This window comes from Equus asinus, chromosome 3 (genome assembly GCF_041296235.1).
Source record: "Equus asinus isolate D_3611 breed Donkey chromosome 3, EquAss-T2T_v2, whole genome shotgun sequence".
Classification (NCBI taxonomy): Eukaryota; Metazoa; Chordata; class Mammalia; order Perissodactyla; family Equidae; genus Equus; species Equus asinus.
In genome coordinates this window covers 96,545,749-96,568,990 of record NC_091792.1, presented here as the reverse complement: position 1 = coordinate 96,568,990, position 23,242 = coordinate 96,545,749, and the positions used below count along the sequence as shown (strand labels likewise).

The window sequence follows — 23,242 nt, the reverse complement described above, 5'->3', positions numbered from 1 at the left end:
AAATGATTTAAAAGAAGAGGTGAAAATCCTTCAATGTTCATCATAAATAATTACGATACATTCTCACAATGAAATATTAAGCAGGCATTAAAACTGGAAAGATTTCACAGTATTCTGTTAAGTGAAAACTGAGGATCATAAAATAGGATGCAGACTTCTCCTCCTACTTAGGATGTAGAACGTTATAAGAAAATGTTTTTCCCATCTGAACAATGAGAAAAAGCTGGGCAGTATACAAAATAATAACTTCTCTTGAGCCCATCAGAGAGTTGAGGTCACAAGGCAACTAAGTAAATCGAATTCCAAAGAGTGATACTCCCATCCATGAGCGGCTTCACTTTTGGCAGGGCACAAGAGAAAGAAGTGGCCACCATAAAAGTAGATAAGAAGAAATTAGCTGAAAATATAATGAATCCTTAAAGGCCAAGTGTGGGCTGCTGTATCAACAAGCAATAGCTTAGAGCCTCAGACGCTGGGAGCTTGTACTTACCCTCAAGCTCCTGTCTACAGACCTCCACTGGGTGTTCACAAGAAAGGCTAGAGGCAAAGCAGGAGACTGGAGAGAGCCCCCACTCCATTGCACAGACATTCAGGAGGTGACCAGCTGCTGCTGGGAGGCAAGCACAAAGCCTTGCCTTCTTCCCCAGAGACTTCTCTTATAAAAGTCTTAAAGATGCTGGGGGAAGGCAGAAAACCCACTGGCCTCTAGGACCAGGCAGAAGTTCATTGCTCCTGGGAGAAGAATAGAAGAAAAACCTGCTTGTCTCTGAGTGAGGGGTAGGAAACTCTCTCACCACAAGACATAGGCAAAGAGCCATCGCTACGGAGGAAGGGGTAGAAGCACAAACCTTGTGCCCCATGGCTTGTGCCCAGGATCCTGCACTGCTCCAAAGCAGAGGTCTCCTACTCTAGAGGAGAGGCAAGAATGCTCAGAAAGCCTTAACCCCAAGGTTTAAGCGCATAGTGATTGCCTAAGACTGATATACGACCAGGACAACAAAGAAACCCCAAACACCCACAACAAGCGACACACAGAGAAAAAAGCAATAGAAGTTCCTTCCTTGGGATAGAAGCAAGAGTGCAAAGAGAGATCTCGTCTGTGGTGTAGGTGTGCAAGGACAGCTTAAAGCTGAGGGTAAAGCATAAAATACTTCGAAATACCCTCTGGCACCCCAGCTCCATTCTAAGCACATGGTAAGAGCAGTCATCCCCTGAAGTTTGTGGTGCATTAAAGGTAACCATAACAACAGCAAAACTCACACCCAGCTCAACTCCTGATCCATTGACTCAACTTCTACCCTCTGCCACCCATATATACACTAAGGGCCTGAAAGAACAGGTGCGCCCACTCTCAAGCATAATGATGTTTACCTTAGTCTCTCTCTTCCTTTAGATTTTATATCCATCATAGAACTAGAAATTATGAGTCACACAAAAATGCAAGGAAAAAAATGTTGTCAAGAGATAAAGCAATTAACAGATTCAGACTCAAAGATGACCAGATGTTGCAACTATCAGGACTTTAAAATAACTATAATTAACATGTTAAAGGGATCTAGTGGAAAAAGTGGACAATATACATGAACAGATGGGAGATTCAGCAGAAAGACAGAAGGTATAGAAGTGTCAAATGCAAATGCTGTACATAAAAAACAGTATCAGAGACGAAGAATTCCTTTGATGGGCTCATTGGCAGACCAGACATAGCTGAGGAAAGAGTCAGTGAACTTAAAGAGAGGTCAACAGAAATTATTCAAACTGAAATATAAAGATGAAAAGGAGTGAATTAAACAGAACAGCACTTCTAAAAGCTGTGGAACAGTATCAAATAGTATCATATATGTGTAATTACAGCCCCAGAAGAAGAAGAGAGAGAGAAAACAGGGCCGGAATAATCTGAAGAGCTAATGACACAGAATTTTCTAAAACTAATGAAAGACAACAAGTCACAGATCCAAGAAGCCCGAAGAATCTCAAGCAGGATAACTTCCTCCCCACACACAAAAAAACAAACCTGGACACATCAGAGTCACACTGCTAAAAACCAAAGATAAAGAAAAGATCTTGAAGGCAGCAAGAAAAAAGAAACGTTACATGCAGAGGAATAATGGTAAGAATCACAAGAGAGTTCACAGAAACTATGCAAGGCATAAGACGAGATTGACGTCTTATAACACTGAAAGAAAAAACCTGCTAATCCAGAATTTGATGTCCAGTAAAAATACCTGTCAAAAATGAAGGTAAGATAAAGGCTTTCAGACAAAAAAAACGCTAAAAATTTATTGCCAACAGACCTGTGCACAAGAAATGTTAAAGGGAGTTCTTCAGGCAGGATGATATCAAGTGGAAATTAGGATACACACACACACACAAAATAAAGAGGCTGGAAGTGAAATAATGAAGGTAAATATTAAAAATGTTTTTTCTTATTTTAGTCACTTTTAAATAGCATATAGACTATAAACACATTTTTGGAAAAGAAAGCATAGCATGATTCATTAATAAAACTTTAGAAGGATATACAGTAAAGTTTTAACTGATTTTTTTCTAACTGGAAGAATTGCAAATTATTTTATTCTTTATAAAGTTTATTTTCATTTTCTAAATTTTCTGCAATGAACTTATATTTTGTACTAAAAGTAGAATTTTATTCTTATGTTCTGTTTAAATACTTTTTAAAGACAATGTACGGACTTCAAGAGCTCCGAGGTTAGAGAAATTTTATAAGGTAACTTTTGGAAGAAATAATAACTAGAGAATGAATTTTCTGTTATGAAAGCTTTCTCCACTTTTTTTGCCCACCTCTATGGTAAAGAAGAGCCACTGAAAAGGCAAAAAGAGCCTTTTTCTCTGATGCATAACCCAACAGTAATAGATGTAACTTTTTAGAGAATAAATGAGGATTAAATAGAAGCCTCTTATAAGAGTTGTTGGTGCTCTCTCTGTTGGCTGACGTCTTGGAGCCAGAGCCATATACAAGACTTGAAGGACTATTTCTTCCAAGAAAACATTAGAAGACTATTCTCTACACGGTCTAGAAAGAGAGCCAGGAATTGATAATATCTAAATATTAGTGAGAAGGATATTTACTTGTACCAAAATGTCTTTCATAAAATCTAATCTTGCTTTGAGTGCTACAAAATTATTTAAATTTTACATTATAGCTAGCTAAGATTTCTTCTCAGGTTTTGTAGTAGAGTAATATTTTACTAGAGAGAGAATAATTTAGTGCAAACATATGCTATTCTTTTTTGACGTGGTTCATCCAGGCCATGGGGAGCCAGAATATTTAGAATTCAATTCTAGAACCCAGATATCACCATCTACCTGCCAGAGTTATTGAAAGGATCAGAGACAAGGTGTGTAAAGATATAAGGTAAGTACATACTAGGCAATTAATAAAGGGCAGCTATTATTGGCTACTGAAGTGAATCAAAGATGCATGAAGATGTCTTTATTGCCATCAACAATGAAGCTAAGACAACATTTTACAAACAGCAGTTCCAGAATCCATGGACCCTTGTTGACGAATATGTCTAACATGCTAGTGAGTGAAGTATTCAGGTTCCAGACATTTGAGAAACTGTCTCCTCATCTTGCCAGGGGAATTCTGCTCACAGACCTGGATGGTCAATGTGGGGACAGAAAAACGACTGCTAATGCAGTTGATGTATTTTTACACACACACACACACACACACACACACACACACAGAAAGACAAGTGCTCCCAAAGTCCTAGCAGGAAAAGTACCTCTTACAGAGGCAAACAAATGACATTTTGACTTGGAAATTTTTTAAAAGTCAAACAAGCTGTTGAATTATGTGCCACACTGGTTTCTCCCCTGACCCAATTTTTAACCACTAAAACTGGGAAGTTTTGGTGTTGATGCCACAACCTCAGTACTGAATCATCTCTGTCCTGTATCCCAGAGTATAATTTAGCTGCTTGGCTATAGCAATCAGAGTCTCTTTAGAAAGGCAAAGGGTTTAATAAGAGAGGTTTAAGGATGTTTTACCTCTTCCATTGAATTTTAACAAAAGAGATCTAATTAAACATAATTCACCCCTCTGTAGTTGATTTTATCATGTCCTTGGAACTCAGGGATTCAGAATTTAAATTTCTGACAACTACAGCTAGATGCAGGGAAAATTACTCAAAGAAAAAAAGTATTTCATTCTCAAAATTTTTACGGATCCAGGGTAAGATGCAATGGCTTGAGGTGAGGGCACAGTGGGAGGGAAGACTCCAGGGCTCAAGCTGTTCACCCAAGGTAGACTGCCCCCCAAAAATGGAAGACACGATTCAAGGAGAAAGGAATATTTACATGCACAATGAACGTATGAAAATAATAAATCAAAGCAAGACGATGAAGTGAGGAGAGGATATAAGAGGACAAAAAACACTCATCTCTTCACCAAAAAAAAAAAAAAGAGTCTGGCTGAGCAATTGGCTAAATGGCTTTTGTTCTCTAATAAAGCTGAGTGAGAGGAAGAACATCATGCCATTGAGAACATGGTGTGACAGATGAGGGAAAACGTCCCCATGCAGAGAAGGGCGCAAGGTAGGAACAAAGCCCTCTGGCAAGTGAAGAGACAAAGACTGTGGGGACAGAAAGAAGCAAATAGACAAGAGAGAGTGAACCAAAATCAGATTCCTGGGGCAGGGACTGAAAAACAGTGGAGATGGAATGGGGAGCAGCGGAGGCGTCTGTGGAGAGAGAGGCCCAGTCAAGCCAGGGGCAGTTGAACGCTGGGGATTCCTCTCTCACCTTTCCAAAACCCCATGGGGAGCTCTAGAAGGAAAGAGCAAGTACCTCCCAAATCTGGTTCTGTTGTTCACTCTTCAATCCCCAGCGCCTAGAACAATATCTGGTATATTGTGGGTGCTCAAAACATAGTTGTTAAGTGAAAAGTGATACATGCAGAAAAGAGAAGGAAGCTGAATCCCTTGAGAAATGCCATGTGCCTCATGGCATCCATTATTAAGATATGAGATGGCAGAGAGGATACCAAAGAGCTGGGCTTTGCTTATAGCATGGCTGAGTGATGCTCACCCTGGGGTCAGCTTGGTTCTGCTGTTGCAGGACAGCAAGGACCCAAGTGAAACAGGCTGTGTCAAACCAAGAGTAATTGAGGAGCAAGGGAGTGGCAGAGGGTGGTCGTACTTAAAAGGCCCTGCCTCTACGTCTGTCCCCAAATCTCACCCTCACCCACATGTTTAGATGTTTGAATGTCTCATCATCCATGGTCTCCCTTTTGGGGATTATTTCTAGTTTTCCACAAAATACACCTAACCAACCAAGGCCTTGAATGTGCTCAGCCATTCAAAGTCACTAATATCTAGACAAGAACTGTTTCATTAACTTAGCAACAAGTAGGGTAGGGCCCCAAGGAAAATGGACTCAGAACAGAGAGAGATTCCCTGAGAGCCCAACATGGAATCCTGATCAAAGAGCAATGGATTTGGTCAATGGAGATGGAGTCAGTTTGGTTGTAAATCCCCAGATGACTCTTCCCACTCCCTAGAGGATCCCCCAAGTGGAAGAGGAAGCTGAATGGGTAGCGAAGTGAAGATGAGTCAATCGTAGACTCGTCTGACTGCTCTGCCCCATCTATGTGAAGGTCACTAACAGAGAAATACACTTAGGGTTTAGACAGATAGAATTGACACCAAGTCATAAAAAGGAGAGTATCACTGAGAGATACTCAAAAAAAAAAAGACGAATGATAACAGACCAGGGGACAAATTGAGGTGAAATAATGAAATAGGCCTCAAAAAGATTATTCAAGTGCCTTCCTTCCTGGAATGGCAAGATTTATACATTTTCATCTCTTCCCAGCACACCAAAACAGAAATGCTCCACTCTTCTGAATCATTCTATTTTCTCTTAGTTTATCCCATCACCATGGCGATGAGGCAAAGGCCTTGTTTTCATGTATCTGGACTAGACTAGTACCTTGCTCATTTACTTCAAAAACGCACATGACAGTGTCTGCATGTTATTTCTACGGGAATTTCTTATCTAAGATGGGAATCAGTGGGATAAGCAAAGCATTAGGAGAAATAGCCTCTGGATTTTCTCCTCATTCTGGCATCTCAGAAAAATGATTTGAGGTTCCAGCTTTTGCTCATTTAATGGAGACAGAGAGACGACTCATTTGTTTCACAAGAATGTTCTAAGACTGAGTAACACGTGACAGCCAATCATTTTGCTTAAGGCAGAACAATTAAGGAACTACGGATGAGACTGCTAATTGCTTTCCCTGTATCAGTTCACCCCTTCTTCCGTAGAAACAAAACCAGGATTTTATTCAAGTGTGCAATGCATCAACCAAGAGACTACAGTCCCCCTTGAGTGCTGATAGGGTTCATGAGAGGTAAGTGGATAGGCTGTGTGCCTTCTGGGAAAGCTCCTGAGAAGGCGACTGACTCAACTGAGCAGTGTTATCCCCACCCCGCCCCCAACTTCCTTCTGGTTGGAGCTCTAGTGGTCACCTTGGACCACGAAAACAAAGAATGAAAGTCACGAGCTAAGGATGGTGGAGCAGAAAGGTAAAAGAATCTAGTTCTCTACTGAGTCTGTACTGCTGCCAGAACCTGGACCTCCACGACTCTTTTATATGTGGGAGAAATGAACTTTGATCTTGTTTAAGCCAAACTCAATTCCTAACTGATAGTCCCGCTGTCAACCTTCTGAATGGCTTCCTTCCAGGCTCACCCCTATCTTTTGCAGGGCCCAGGCCAAGGGCAGAGGTGGAGGCCCCTCGCATGCAGCCTGCCCCCTTCTCTTTCCACCCCGGCTCTGTCCACTTTGTGTGGACATCCACAATCATGCTTCTAAGCTCATCTCAGGGCTAATGCTGCCCCTTGGCCGCTCTGCAGGCCTAGGGTACACACACTTGCCGCCAGGAGGACAGAGCCCGGAAGAGGCTGGTGTAGGCTCTGGAAGTGGGCTCAGAGCCATTTGGGCAGGGAATTTCAGGATCCTAGGACACCAAGTCATGGTCTAGAAATGGGAGAAGGCTCCAGGTGGCGTGTCCCTTTGCCCTGAGATCTCCTCACATTGAGGGGAGAAGCATGGCCCTTGAAGGCACAGGACCTAGGGCAGAGGCACGTTGCCAGGGTCTAAATGTGATGGGACTAGCCTCTTTCTCTCATCTCCTAACGCTTGCCTTTTCATCATTCACAACTTGACAGCAGAGCAAAACCTGAAGTAGTTCGGTTAGCCACTTGTAAGAGCCTTGGTAAAATTATCTTTTAGAGGAAAAGTCCTGAACTATAGCTTGAACTGTGCTGTCGTCCTCTTATCCTTAATGCCACTATCCTCTCTTTTATTAGACTGTAGAACGGAAACTTGATCAAGGCTGGCTCTCTGGCAAGCTTTTCTTTGGTAAGCTGTCATTAGGATGGCGAAGCACAAGTTTATCAATCGGCTGCAATATTAGTGCCGGTGGACTGACTGAAGGAGGAGTCTAAATCCTCGATCTCCGTCATTTACACATTTGCCTGTTTGAGGTAACTCTCCAAGTGGTACTTAGCTGGAGCTGTTTGCTAGAACACTGCACCCTGGGAGGGCAGGGGAATCAGCTGCAAATCGTGGCCACTGAAACTGGAACAGCGACTGTTGCCCTCAGAGAATCATATAGGAGCAGGTGGGAATTCTGCTCAGGAGAGGAACTCTATAAGGTGTGCCATTGAAATGATCCAGGATTGGGCCCCAAACAAGCTGGATACTTGCTCTGTTACTCAGGAAGCCCCCCACTCAGCCTAGGGTAGCAAGGACTGAGACCTGATGTGGCAGTGCCAGAGATGATGGGTCCACCCCTCCAGCTCCCACTTCTACAAGTGCAAGGTCTCATTCCTTAAGGACTCTGTCTCCTGCACATGGCCTGACTGACAGGACTGGTAAAGCTGGCTTCACAAACGTGAAAATACTCAAACCACCGCACTATCTCTGTGTACCTTGGAAGTTCTCTTCCTTTAGTTCAGTGATTCTATGCCTTATTTTGGATTACAGATCTCCATGTTCTAATTACCAAAGGACATGAGAGGTCCCCCACACTTCAGAGAACTGTCATAGCCCCTTGCCAACAGCAAGGCATAGTCAAAAGAACACTGAGCAAATCATCTGAGATGTAGGTACTTGCTGTGGATTGAAAGTTTGTGTTCCCCCAAAATTCCTGTGTTCAAACCTAATCCCCAGTGCAATGGTTTTAGGAGGTGGGGCCTTCGGGAGGTAATGAGGTCATGAGAGTGGAGCCCTCATGAATGCAATCAGTGCCCTTGTAAAGAGACCCCGGAGAGCTCCAATGCCCCTTCTGCCAATGAGGACACAGCTAGAAGATGGCCATCTATGAATCCAAAAGTGGACTCTCTCCAGACACCGAGTGTGCCGGCACCTTGATCTTGGACTGCCCAGCCTCCAAGACTGTGAGAAATAAATGTTTGCTGTCTAAGCCAACTAGTCTATGGTATTTTTGTAATAGCAGCCCAAACAGCCTAAGACAGTACTTCCATCCCCAACTTTCTATCTACATTTTGTTGTTTAGTTTTCCCCTAGAAAAAGTGGAAGACATGCGCTAAATGATTTATAAGCTCCCTCCAAGCTCTGAAGTTCAATGGCTCTATATAGTTCTATGAAATGATAGCCATGTTAAACATCCTTTCCCCATCCTCATCTAACTTTTCCTCATCTTTCAGATCTTTGCTAAGAAATGGGTTCCTCCCATAGGCCTTCCCTCACCCTCACCAGCCTGCAGTGTGGGCTAGGAGACCTCTCTCTGTTCCCATGGTGCACTGTACTACCCTGTTATAGCACTCCTCTCACTAGGGTGTAATTGTCTGTAAATTAATTTGTGGGTTTCTGCTATCTGCAAACTCTGGGGGGACAGAGACCAATCTTTAAGGTTGTATCCTCAGCACCAATTCCTAGCAGGAGCTCAATGATATATATGAAATGATGCTATGAGTGGATGGTTCTGATAGCTATGACCCCCTCTGGTCACTGCACTGATGGTGAAAGATGTTCTCAGATAACCATTCAGGGAACATGCTGAAATAGTCTTTGTTCTTCTGCCTGCATTTAGAAATAGTCTTTGGAGAGATGTACCATGAGTACACACCTAATAAATCAGATTACCACATTTTTTTAAGGGAAAAAATGAAAAAACATCTTCCATTTTTATGATCAGAGAAACCCAGACTATTATACTCAGCTCAGTTCTCATTAATAAAACAGACAATCCTTTGCCTTCTCACCTGAGCTCTTCAAATTAATCTAAGGCCTGGTTGTCACAAAGCATTACTAATTGTATGGGACATCATATATCACAAAATTGGAAATGACATACATATCTAGTCACAGAGAGCTGGTTAAATAAACTATGACACTCAACTGGTGAACTCATGCAGCCTTTGACATTGGTGTCTACAATATAATCTGAAGTTAAAAAGTGAGACACAAAATTACATATGCAGTATGACTGCCATCATGTAAAAATATATCAAATATATGCATAACATATAGAAGGAGACACTGCAGAATATTAATAGTGGCTGTGTTTGTGTGTTAGGACTGTGGATGATTTTCTTTCTTTCTACTTTTCTTAATTTTGCAGGTTTTCTTTAATGACCTTTAATATTTTACTCTCATGGTGAAAAATCAAAATCAATAAATCATTCAATTGTTAACTGAAAACACCTTGTTATTTTCTGCTATAAAACTTTTGGCTGAGCCAGCCCTGATGGCCCAGTGGTTACAGTTCAGTGTGCTCCACTTCAGTGGCCTGGGTTTGGTTCCTGGACTCAGAACCACACCACTCGTCTGTCAGTAGCCATGCTGTGGCGGCAGCTCACATAGAAGAACTAGAAGCACATACAACTAGAATATACAACTATGTATGGGCACTTTGGGGATGAAAAACAGATAAATTAAAAGAAAAAAAGCTTTTGGCTATTGATACTGGTGTGTCCATCTAAAAGAGCTGTATTCAGGAGCACAGAGAAGACCCTGTGGTGAAGCCAGTAGAAGCAGGGGATGGAAACACAGAATCCTCTGGAGTAGCAACTTGCTGTGTAATAATAATAATAATCACTGATCGAAGCTCTTACTCTGTCCGAGGCACTTCCCATACATTTCTTTTTTCATTATGTCCTCATAAAAACTGCAGGAGATAGGTACTACTGTTACTCCCATTTTATAGCTGAAACTGAGCTTCGAGTCGTCAGCTCTTTTGCTAGTACGTGCAGGAGCCGCAGCGTTTGGTCCTGGGCAGTCTGTCTCCATGGTCCACCATTTCCCCACTATGCTCTACTGCCCCCTCCAATGTAAAAGGAGAGGCAGGAAACTATGGCAGAAAACTATTCATTTTCTGAAGGGAAAATGAGTGTATTGCTAAGCCATACTTCCCTTCATGCAAGGATCTTTTGTGTCAGACAAAGGTACAGCCTCCACTTCTATTTTTAGGAGATTGTATTTGGATAAGTTCTCAAATGACTCCTGCTTATCAGTGGAGATGGTCCCTTGTAACTACTTGTTCACCATTATTATCTCAAGGCTCTAACCAGAGTGTGGTCCATAAATTGTCCCTCTCTACACATAAATCTGCTGCTTTGGAGCAACAAGACCATTTATAAATGCTCTCATTGTGGCCAACTTTGCAGACCCAGACCACGCCAGCTGAACGATGGTCACTCTCTACTTGCCAGAACAATTATGGGCGATCTTTCTCCATGTGCTTGTTGAAAGTAGATTCACCCTGCAGATGTCAACTGAATGAATATGCTCAGCTGACACCATTAGTGCACCTGAGCACTTTAAGGCTCTCTGTTACGCAGTCACATTTTCTCTGCACAGAGACCTACTGGTGTAACATTTCCAGAAGGAGGAGGAGGGGAGACTTCACTACAAGAGACTTCCAGGGGAAGAGAGCAGGATACCTGGAGAATGTCGAGTCCTGCTGGAGTCAAGCGCAGCACTGAAATAAAGCAAGTCCTCCCCGCCCTCTCCGCCACCCCAAGGAAACACGAATCGGGGCATGGGGAACTCCAGAAACAGATCCCAGGAAATCAGTTGTGCAGATTGGTCTGAAGGAAATGACATGGACTTAAAGAAATCCATCTCAAATTAAAATTAAAATTAAAAACAAATACGTGAACAGGGAAAACTTAATGAGCAAAAGGGAATGAATAAACAGAGATCAATCCTAACAAGAAGACCACAGCATCAGGGAAAGTGCTGTGAGGACAACTATCTGGGGATATTATTGCTCCCCATTGTGCTCTCCGTCTCTTGGTCCCACCCCCTGAGAGACAACTCTATGGTGTCTGCTCACTTACTTCCTTTGGAACCGGACCACAGGATCAGCCAGCAGGTCAGTGACGTCAAGCTTTCTCCCCTTCTCGATGACATCTCGATGCTTGCGAACAAACAGCCACCCGATATGGGAGAAGAAGAAGCCGCGGCGGGCGTTGTGGGGGTCAGCGTCGGTCTCTGAGTACTTATGGTGGACTCGGTGATCCCTGGACCATTCGAAGATGTCGTTCTGCAGAGAGAATGCAGAGCCTATAAGTGAAGAGACAAAGCACCCTGGCGCCTTCTTGAAAGCTTCTCAGCCTCTCCCGGAACCCCCTCCATCCTCACCGCTGACTTCCACTTTGCTCCCATCGTCAACCCCACGACCTCTCAACCCCAAGTGCAATCTCTGGGGCTGGTCTGGGGTGGTTTTCACCAAGACAAGAGTAAACCCTCACTTACTAGGAACCTTAGTGTGTATTTGGGATGTGCCGACTGCAGGAGGTTCAGGCTTGTTGAGTGAACTAGTGGGGAAACCTGAAAGAAAGTTCTGGTGGGGGCTATTGAAGTCACCTGGGAGGTCACTCATGTCAAGAAAAGAGAGTTCCAGTCTCAGGATGAAGTCTTAGCTGTCAGAGGAGAGGGGCAGCCCAGAGCAGGAAAGGGGGTTGGTTCTAGATTTGCATCTCTCTGCCCTCCCTCCCCCCTTCGACGGCCTCATGTCCAACCCATAGAGAGCAGGAAGCCAGTAAGCAAAAACCCAAAGAGCTACTTCACCAAATCCCTGCAAAATACCAAGGCACAAATACTACTGTTTGAGGACTGCTCTATTAGTGTGTCACAGAAAGGGAGGGGAGGTATACTTGGCCATATCCACCAAGTGGAGAAGCAGCAATGCCTGAGGGGCAGGCAGCACTCACTGGAATCCCAAGAGAGACTCTGGTGCCCAAGGAAGGAGAAGCATCAGAGTCCAGCAGATTGTGCCAAACCCAAGACAGGGTGGGGCTCAGGCACACATGAGGACACACCTGTTGATCCTCTCATGATGGGAGACAGTGGGAGAGTGTCTGGGGGCTGGAAGTCCTGGGTGAGCTATCAGGGGCAAGAACCAAGGACATTTAGGCTGATATTACAAATGAAACTTCATCTATAGCCAGGGGCCAGGGAGATCTACAGACTTTCAATTTACACTCAGTTTTGTTTTTATGTGATAATGCGTTCAAAGCTTTGAGAAGGCAAATTAGGCTGGGAGGTAATGCTTTTGATAGGAAAATTAATCTGAAAATAAAAATAGATTTATATAGGGGATAAGACCTTTTTTAAAAAAATAATGGTAATAATGTTTTATACTATACTATTCAGTACGTAGTCACATTTTCATTAGGAATCAGCCATTTCACAGATATTGGCTTCATGCTACTGATGAGAAGAAAGGGAATTGTTTTATTCTCAAAGTTCTGACAGTTTTTTTAATCAAAAGGGGGTTGTTTTTGGTTTCTCCGGCTTACCCAGTGCTACTAAAAGGCTACTCAACCTCGTTCATCCTATTGCACCATTGAAAACTTTTCAAATTTGCTTAACCCTTGGGTAGTGGGACAGAGAAAGAGGAGATGGAAAGATCTTAAGAAGTACACGCTCAGCCTAGAGTATGAAGAGAAAAAGGGGTGCTTAGCAGTCTGTAAGGCAAAAATCATAGCCTGGCTTACTGTGATAAGAAAGAGGTTTTCAGACTTTTACCAATGTATTTAAACACAGTGGTTGGAAAGAGTGAAAGCATTTATTATTTATAATCACAGAATGTGGAGTTGGGAAGGAATTTCAAATGTCAGTTAAGGCCCCTGCAGCCCAAGAAATAAATCATCCCTTTTGCATTAGTTTATTGCTTTTACTGCAATGCCCATCTGAACATATGAAGAAAGGGGGACACTCTGTCCCCAGTTCACAGACGGCAAAATGAAGGCTTAGAAGACATTTCCTCAAGTTCATCTAGGGAGTCAAAACAGTAACGGAACAAAGATGGCTTGTTTCTTAGTTCACTTTCCTTTCTACAAGATCTTTCCCTTATTTTCCAAATTTGGTGGTGGTGAGGGGCAGACTCTTACAGAGAACTCTCATTTTTCTTGTTAAAAGGTTATTCTGGTTCTTTAATTTATCTCAGTGCAATTTTATAAAAACTCTAAGTGGAGAGTTCCAAAGGGCTAGAAACATTCTCACAAAATTAAGCGTAATACAACAACCGCAAAAGAATGATGATGAAGACAAGTTGGAACAGAGATATTTATTTTAATTCCTCTTACCTGGATACCTTCCCAACAGAAGAAACTCAACTGTGGCAGTGGAATGAAGCAAGAATTTTGGCCACATTTCAAATAATCAAGCACACAATTGAGCCAAAAATACCTTAAGATGTATTTGTCAATCCTTTGTTATTGTTTTGCTTTTGTTTTTAACTCTAAAGCTGAATCCAGTGAAAAACTGACTCAAAGAACAAGATGTAAGCCAAGAATAGGGCAGAAAGGGAGCAAGATTCATGTGCTCATCCAAGGGCTTTTTTCTTCCTACTTATCTGCATTTTGCTTCTGTCCTAGAGGGACTGGGAGTGGGAGCCAACCTGTGGACAGCATTTGTGTTTGATGAAAAGCTGTGTGTACCTAGGGTGTGACTGGTAGAGCCAGTGTGTGCGGAAGAGAAAGCTGAGGGCTGACGAGGAGGGAGAGATGGCCAGGCAACCTCAGGAGGTGGGCGTGAGTGGAAACAGCCTGGAGCTGCAGCCACAGCCCCAGCGATATCCTGGTAATCTTTCCTCCCAGTGTTTACACAGTGCTGATTCCTCTTGTCTGGAACTATGTGCGCCACTCCATCATCCTTGCTTCACAGAAAAAAAAAAAAATCGAGGCATAGAGAGATGGAGGACTCCATCAATGAACTGACTCTCAAGTGCGTATATTGCGTCTGCTCAGGCCCTGCATGTACATTTTCATAGGGGCATGATGTAACTCAGCAGCAATTCCTGAAGCCCAGCTACTTACCCATTCTAACAAATCAATTAACAAATGATTCAATTTGTAACTCAGAGTTTACACTTAACAGCCGGTGCTGGTAGAGCACAGCCTTAATAGGCAACCCCATTATCTTCAAAAGTGAACTCTCACCACGTGCTTATTGATCATTCCTGACAAAGAACTGGAGTGGTGAAGGAGCTCCATTAGTTCTAAGAGCCCTGGGTACAACTGAGGCACAGGCAGGCGGGGAGCAGGAGAGAAGACAGCAGAGCAGGAGTGTACAGCTCAGGTGGGATGCTTTACCATCTGAGGACCCATGGTATGGACCAGGTTCTACTCTGCGCTGTCCAAGAGAAATATAATGCAAGCCACACATGTAATTAAAATTTTCCTAGTAACCATATTAAGAAAGTGAAACGTGCGGCCGGCCAGTGGCATATTGGTTAAGCTCAGGCACTCTGCTTTGGTGGCCCGGGGTTTGCTGGTTCAGATCCTGGGTGCGGACCTATACACCACTCATCAAGCCATGCTGTGGTGGCGGCTCACATAGATGAGTGGTGTATAGAACTAGAAGGACTTACAACTAGGACATACAACCATGCACTGGGGCTCTGGGGAAGAAAAAAAAAGAAGAAGAAGATTGGCAACAGATGTTAGACAAAAAAAAAATGAAAAGAAACAAGTAAAATTAATTTTAATAATATATTTTACTTAATATATCCAAAATATCATTTCAATATACTATAAGCATAAAATTATTAATGAGATATTTTACAGTATTTTTTTCTGTACCAATTCTTTGAAGTTGGGGGTGTATTTTATACTTCTGGCACACCTCAATTCAGACTAGCCACATTTCAAGTGCTCAGGAGCCACATGCACTTTGGGGCTCCCACCCTGGACTCCCATCCTGGACCACGCACGTCTAACTCACAGATTGTACACTTTTCTATGTGTGTGTCGTCCTTTTAAAAGTTTTTAAAAATTCAATGTTGCTTGCTGGTGAGAGCATGAAACTGGTACAAACCGCATGAAGGGCAAATGGGCTGCATGTATCAACAGCATTTAAACCGTACACATCGTTTAACCTAGCAATTCGTTTTCTAGAATGTATCTTAAGGAAATAATGATGCTTCTGTGCAAAGATTTAACTACAAGGATGCCCACTGCAGTGAGAACTCGGAAAAACCCTGGATTTCCACATAACGGATTTGATTGAGTACCTTGCGATCTATTAATTAACTGAATACTATTCGTGTGTGTGTGTGTGTGTATACATAGAAAGATTCTGGAGACTAATATTAAGGAAAAAGTCTTAGAATTACCTCAGGGGAGTGAGGCTGGGAGACAGGAGATGAGGAGAAATACTTTTTACGTTTTATCTTATACTCTGAAATTTTTAACAAGAGCATCTGTTAGTAGTATTAAAAAACTAATTAACGAAAAAGGACATTGTAGTATTGACACGGAAAGATGAGGGGAAAGTAGTTAAGTGAAAAACAGTTTTCAAAATAACATGTACAGTGTGAATCCATTTTTTAAGAAAAATACGTATTTAAGCATAGGAAAAATAAAGGAAGTACGTAAGTCAACTAGCTTACAGCGGTTCTCTAGGAAGTGGGAGGATGCGTGATTTTTAATCTTTTTCTTACAGTTTGTATTTTCTAAATTTTTATAATAAACAAGTTTTCTTTTGTAATATTGGGGAAACAAGTTATTTTTTAAAAGTTTCTATACTCCTGAATCAAACCACCCGGGCTCTGCCATCAGCCCCCAGTAGGAAACAGTCTAGGAAGCAGGAAGTGCTCTGGTAACCAGGCAGTTATCTGTCTTCACGTCACCCTGCTTCCACCTTTGCTCTGTTAGCACTAGTCAACCAACCCCCCTCAGCCGGCCCCGTGCCCCTGCTTCAACCCGTCCTGTGTTTTGTACCTTTATTACTTCACTCTCCATCGTAGCAAGATCCTGCTGAGACTGCAGAAATTGAAATTGATCATATGGTGATTTTTTTCCCCACAAGCACAGCCTTTGAGTATTCTCCAGGACTTGAGCAAAGGTAATCGACCTCAAAGGGCCAGTGAGGCAGATTACGAAGCAACCTGCTCCATCAGAACTACTTTTCCCCAACTGTCTTCTACGTTCAAAATAAATTCTTGAATTTAGTGCTCTAAGGGGCAAAAGGGGAAACTGTCTTTTAAGGTCCATGTAACTTCCACTGGGAAGCAAGATGAAGGCTACATGTTGACAGCATCTAGCTTGTCCCATTCAACACATCCGAGACCAAAATCCTTGCTCCCAGTTCCCCTGGCCTCGCTGCAAATGGATGCTTGCTTCTGACCAGACACCAGTGTGGTTGTTCAGTCCCCTAATTCAATTGTGTGGCTGCTTATAGTTCCAAAAGGGAAAACTCACCAGGTGGCCTCAAAACAGAGCCAAAGGGAATTCCACTTGTATTCATAATACATCTTTGTTTTCGGTTGGTAGCGAAAGAGATACTAGCAAACAGGTTTTAAAGAACGTGTGTGTGTGTGTGTTGTGAGTGAATGACGTCCTGTCTGGGAAGAGTGTTCTATCAAGGGGGTCGAGGAGGGAAAGACACTGCTGCCTCGACTCCTTAGGGACCATAAGTCTCATTTGAAATAGACTTTATCTCAGTCTCTGGGGTCTGAATTTAATCTCTGCCAGTTCAGATGCCAACATTGTACTATTCGAACAGTGAAGAACATTCGGTGCTTTCCCCATTGTTGATACTGGGTCAGCACAGATTTCCCTCCACATAATGCTGACATCGTAAGAAGGGCCCAGAAAGTCCCCAAGAAGGGCTGGCAGCAGTCTACACCACCTGGCAAACTGGAGCTTCAAGAGAACAAGTCTCTACCTGCTGCCCAGCCTCCACGTGGCACTCAGCCTGGAGGCGTTTTAGATGCGGGGCAAGTGTTGAGAAGCCAACGCTAGTGGTTTAAAAAAGTGTTTACTGACAAAACTTAAAGATGGCAAGGGGTTCTTTCATATTTTCTTTTATTACTCTATTGTACAAATGTCTTAACGATGAGAATGTATCTGAATAAGGCATACGTTTTTAAAACACACTTTTAACACATTTTAAAAATGGTGTGGGTTGTGCTCTTGGAAGACAAGTTGGTTTTCTGTGAATCTTCCCAATTTGGGTTTTTTTGGTCAGTGACGTGACCCTTGCTCTAGTCTCCTGAGCTAGATCTCTTCACTCTATGAGTCCAAACTTTGGGGAAGAAAGGGCCTGAAAAACAGTGACAGCTCAGAAGCAATGGTCACACACCTTTGCTCCTTGCTGTCAAACCCACTTTGCTCCCAGCTCTTGGCTTTTAAATACCATTCCCCATTAAAAGGAGTCAGGACTCTGGAGAAATGCCAGGTCTAGGGCAGGAAAAGCACAAAAGGAGCTGGACATATTTGGTTGTGCCAGAAAGTAAGGAAGTGCTCAAACGATAATGAGGACACGTCAAAAAGGACATAGGAATCCATTTGCAGTGCCTCCCACTGAACAAACTGTGGTAATTTGGGCATTAAGCTGAATAATGACAGTAACGGATCAAAATCCATTTACTAAAATAAGAACCCATGAGTCCATAATAAATAAATACATAAGAAGTAAAATGCCAAACAACAAGTGTAGAAGAAATAATGGAGTTAGAAAATTACCTTTTGCAGGTGCCATGGCGATAACTGATTCAGGCAAGAATCACCAATGCATGCTAAAACTATTGGGTAAAATGTCGATGAAGAAAAAATATTTACATAGGCTCACAGTATCTCAACATAAATTAGTCATTAATTACTAAAGGGAAAACAGTAAACTTACGTGGAAAAACCTGGTAGACACGAGCTTACCAAGCGATCAAAGCTCATACCACCAATAATATGGCAAAATGATATCATGGGCCTCTTGTTTGATGCTGAGGACACAAGATCATTAATGGAGCATTCCTGCCAAAAATGCACAATCTGAGTCCAATTATGAGGGAACAGGAGCAAACCAAAAATGAGGAGCATTCTACAACATAACTGGCCTGTACCTTTAAAAAATGTCAACATAATAAAATAAAAAAAGGAACTACAGATGAAAGGAGACTAAAGAGACATTACAACTCATCGTAAAGCATGATTCTGAATTGGTTCCCAGGCTAGGATCCTGGATATAGTATTACATCAACATTAAATCCCTGATTGTGTCACATGTACTGTGTTCACGTGAAAATGTCCTTCCAGTTAGGGAATACATACTGAAGTATTTAGGGATGAAGAGGCATGATGTGTATAACTTACAAATGATAACTTACAAGTGATGTTTATAACTTACAAACTTTCAAATGATACAGAAAAAAAAGAATGCACACACATACACATATGGAGAGAGAAAGAGAATAATAAAGCAAATGAAGCAATATGGTAACAATTAGCGAATCTGGGTGAAGGATATACAAGAGTTGTTCATGGTATTTTTGCAACTTCTCTGTAAGTTTGAAATTATTTCAAAATAGAGTTAAAACTGAAAAGAAAAATGTCAAGCGCATCCTTCTTTAAAATCTCAGATTTTCCTCTTGCACTCCATTTCTACTCCCCCACCCTTGTGCAAGCTTTCATCAGTTTATCTGGATTCCTGTGACAGCCTTCTAAAGCCTACTGCCTCTATTCCTTCCCCCTCCACAATATATTGGGTATACTGCGGCCATACTCCCCAAACACCTGTCCTTCTCCTGCTTATCATCTGACAACCTCTCCGTGTGACTTTTCTCATCAAGTCTAAACATTTCTTCTTTCTGTCAATCAAAGAGCTTCAACTGGCCTGATCATTCTTATATTTTCCACTTTCTTTATTCTTTAACTTGACACATATTTACTGACTGTTGGTATGTGCTAGGAGACAAAGAACAAGACCATCAAGGCTGTGTCCTCAAGGAGCTCATATTTCACGGAGGAGAGAAACATAAAGTAAATGAAGTCAACATAAATAAAATCATTTCCCACTGAGATTAGTGCTATGAAGCAAATAAGTGAGCTATGTGGGGAATAACAAGAGGGACATTGAGACATGCAAGGACTTTTAATCAGGTAATCCTTAGGTTGAGAAGAGAATGAGAGAGGGAGAGGGGAATTGTCTCAGGTAGATGGAAGGACTTGGCACAGTCTAGGAAGTGAGAGAAGGCCAGCTGTTGGGTGCATGGAGCTAAGGCAAGAGGGGTGCAAGATGAAGTCTGAGAGGTATTGTGGCAGGATAGAGAATATATCGAGTCTTTGTTCCCATTGGTTCCTGGCATAGAGTTTCAAAAACCTTTGGAATTTCTGGAATGACAGGAATATCTTTACTATGTTAATGAGGTGATTCATGGTGCGCCCTTAGTTTCAGGATCAGGGCTGGCCACCAGAAAGACCAGCCATGTGTAGAGGGTTGGCACACTGGGAGGGAAAGGGGACTGGAGATTGAGTTCAGTCACGTGGCCAGTGATTTAATTAATCACGCCTGTGTAATGAAACCCCAGTCAAAGCTCGGGACTCTGAGACTCAGGGGGGCTCCCTAGCTGGAGAACACTGACTTGCAGGGAGGGTGATGCACCCCGACTCCATGGGGAGAGGGCATGTTAGCTCTGCGACCAGGGCTCTTCCAGAACTCACTCGATGTGTCTCTTCCATGTGGTTGGTCCTGATTTGTACCCTTCATAATAAAACTAATAGCAAGTATAACACTTCTTGAGCTCTATGAGTTGTTCCAGTGGATGACTGAGCCAGAGGGAATTGTGGGAACCCCTGAATTCATAGCCAGTTGGTCAGAGGTACAGGTGACCTGGTGACCCCACTCACAACTGGTATCTGAAACGAGGGCAGTTACGGGGAGAGCTGAGGCTTTAACTTGTGGGATCTGATGGTAACTCAGGTGGTTAGTGTCAGAACTGTATTGAAACATACCCACTTGGGGTGGAAACAGCACTGGTATGCAAAAGCCTGATTACACAAGGCCTTCTAGACCATAACAGCAAGGTTGGATTTCATTCCAAATGCAACGCTAGATCACTGAAAGATATTTTTTTCTTGCTAGAGAGTGTTCAATTTTCAATAAGTTCTGTCTGGCTGCAGTACGGAGAGGGGCAAGTGTTGGAGGAGGACCAGTTTATGAGGCTTTGCAGTAGCCTAGGCAAGAAATGATGGTGGCTTGGACTAGAGGGTAGCAAAGATGAGAAGTGTGCAGATTCAAGATATAATTTAGCAGGAGAACTTGAAGAGATTGCTAAAAGATTGGATGAGAGATAATTAGGGAAATGGAGAAATCATGGATGACACTCAGATTTCTGATGGGGAAAACCAGGAGAGAAGTAGTTTCGGGGGAGAGGGTAGAGTCACAACTTTGGTTTGGGGCACGCTGATTTTGAGGTGCCTAAGAGACATTCAGCGAGGCAGGTCATGCAGGGAGCTGGATTTGCCACACACTGGACTAGCCAGTTTCATCCTTCAGTCAGACTGATTTTCTACTACGTGGGGCCCCATACGGTATGTCATCATTCTTCTCTCTTCACCTTTGCTCAAGGGTTTCCCCTCCCTTCCACCCTTCTTCCTCGCCTATGTAAAGCCTCTTCACCTTTCAAGTGTCAGCTCAAAACTCCCCTTCTACATTAGGCTTTATGCTAATAACCTAACGCATATTCATATTTCTGCAGCCCTACGAGTCGGTATGAAGCTTTGGAGCAATTTATCTCCCCACTGTCTTGTAAGAGTCCCTCTTTATTATACATAAGTCTAGCCAGCTCTGTCACATCGTAAGCTCCTCATGACAAGGGCCATTTCTTATACATCTCGTGTTCCCTACAAGCAGGCAGTGCTTTATGCACCTTTAAATTCAAAGGGAATTAACTAACAGATTTACACAAAAAGTAAGATGAAGATAATCAAATGTTTTTAAAAGCAAGGCTAGACATTTCCTCTGGCACGTGAAACTGCATGAATTTTACCATTAATTGAAATTGTTGATTCAATGACTCCAGCAGCTATTCTATCTTTGGAGCTTAATATAGCATGTAAAATAGCATCCCTGAAACATTGCTACGACAAGAGCTCTGGTGGTGCTAAGAGTAACTAGGACAGGATGATTGAAAAGCCTGAACTTTGATAAACAAGGACCAGAGATGAAAAACAGCTCAATATCTAATCCAGGAGAGCAGGCCTGGGGAGGCAGCTAATGGAAGGCTCCAGCGTATCTGTTAGATCTAGCTTTATTTAGCATCTCCGTTAATGACTGGGAACAAGGCACACACATTTTGTTAATAACATTTTTAGTGGCTGCCAAATTAGGAGGTGCTGCAGACATCACTGAGGACAGAGAAATAACACAGATGGATCTAAAGAGGTTAGAAATATGAATAGGAATTATCACAATGAGATTTGATTTAGGAAAAATGCAAATGAAGGCAGCTGGGAGAGAAATCATCCAAAATGCAAAATAATCAGTGGGTTGGAAAACCTAGAAAGCAGCAACATAAGAGTGTCTGGCAGGAGAACAGAGGAATAAAGAGTAAGCAGTGACAGTGTGCTATCTCGGCCCAAATGCTTGGTGGCAGGTACAGGAAGGAATAGCTCGTCGAGGAATTGCATTGCGACACAGTCTCCTTCAACACTCATAAATATTTTTGGAGACAATGTGGGAAAATAAACAAACAAAAATAAGCTTGAGCCTTAGTCTCTCCAGTTGTTAGAAAAGGGATTAGACTCTGCTTCTAAGGTCCCCTGCTCCAACCTTCTGTGGTTCTAGGAGAGGACATTGAAGAAATGCCCTGTCTCAGCGCTTCTAAAGATCTTTCTGAAAAGAAGGCAGAGTGAAACATTTAGCTTGAAACTATGTTTCAGAATAGATTCCAAATTGACAGGACTGCATGTGGATTTCATCTTAAACAAGTGTTGTGGGGTTTTTTTCAATATAAATATGGAACCAAAATAACATATAAAATCTGGTAGCTGGTTGTTTACAAAAATACCCTCTACTTTACCAAGTATTTCTTTAAATAAAAACTCTCTGTGAGCATTTAAAGTACATATTTTGTTGTTTACAAAAAATTAATCCCTTTGAAATGCTTAGGAATACATCCATTGCACAAAGAGGGTAACACCTGCAATCAGAGTGTCTGCCACATTTGGGGAGGGTCTCATGAGAGACAGACCAGCGCTACTGGTTGGCACATTTGTTTAAAGAATTACTTTCTTTTCTCAGGCCATCTCAGGCTATCACATTTTCACTCCCTCCATGTTCGTTTTCTTGCATGATTTCACTCATCTCCCCTGCTTTCACTGACCTAGATACACAACAAAGGGGGAAATGAGGCATCTTAGGAGGGGTGGAGCCATTTTAAGCTCTACCTTAAAAGGTACGTTTTTACTGGTGGGAAGTGTAGTTAATCCTGCCAGGTAACACAGACAGAAAATGCCATGCCTCGTGCAGCTGCCTCAGGGGAGTTTCTTCTCTCTCTCTCCCTCTCTCTCTCTCACTTCCCACTTTCTCCCCCGCCATCTGTATCCCGCCAACAGTGACGGAGTGGCAAAGCAGCATGTATATAACTACAAGGCTTTGATGAATCCATACATCACCATCATCACGAGCAACTTCACAAGCTATTTGTCCTTTCCCCACGACTTCCAAAAGCGCCCAGGAGGGCGAAACGCTGTGGAAGCAGACAACGTGAGGCATGGCGTGCAAGCCATTTTCCAAAACCACAGCAGGAAGACTTCTCGGGGCATCAGGGTCACATCTGCTGCTGCCTGTTTACACTGGAAGGAAACCAACAACCACCACCCTTTCTGAAAGGAGGAAGGTGAAGTTGTTTCTGACGTGCAGAAGAAAGGCTGTGCATTTAAAGCTTAGGCTCGTGGTTAGGAAAGGTGGTAAACACTGAAACAGGATCTCTGCCGTGAGAGTTAGACCCTGCACA

General features: G+C 42.6%; 1 protein-coding gene across 1 annotated transcript in view; it reads right to left on the bottom strand.

Annotated features, from left to right (window-relative positions):
• Nucleotides 1-23,242, bottom strand: part of SCD5 (stearoyl-CoA desaturase 5) — a 140,875-nt gene that overhangs the window by 22,087 nt on the left and 95,546 nt on the right. Inside the window, exon 3 of the mRNA XM_014865283.3 lies at nt 11,340-11,545. Coding sequence (XP_014720769.3) covers nt 11,340-11,545 — 206 coding nt within the window. The remainder of the gene's footprint in view (nt 1-11,339; nt 11,546-23,242) is intronic.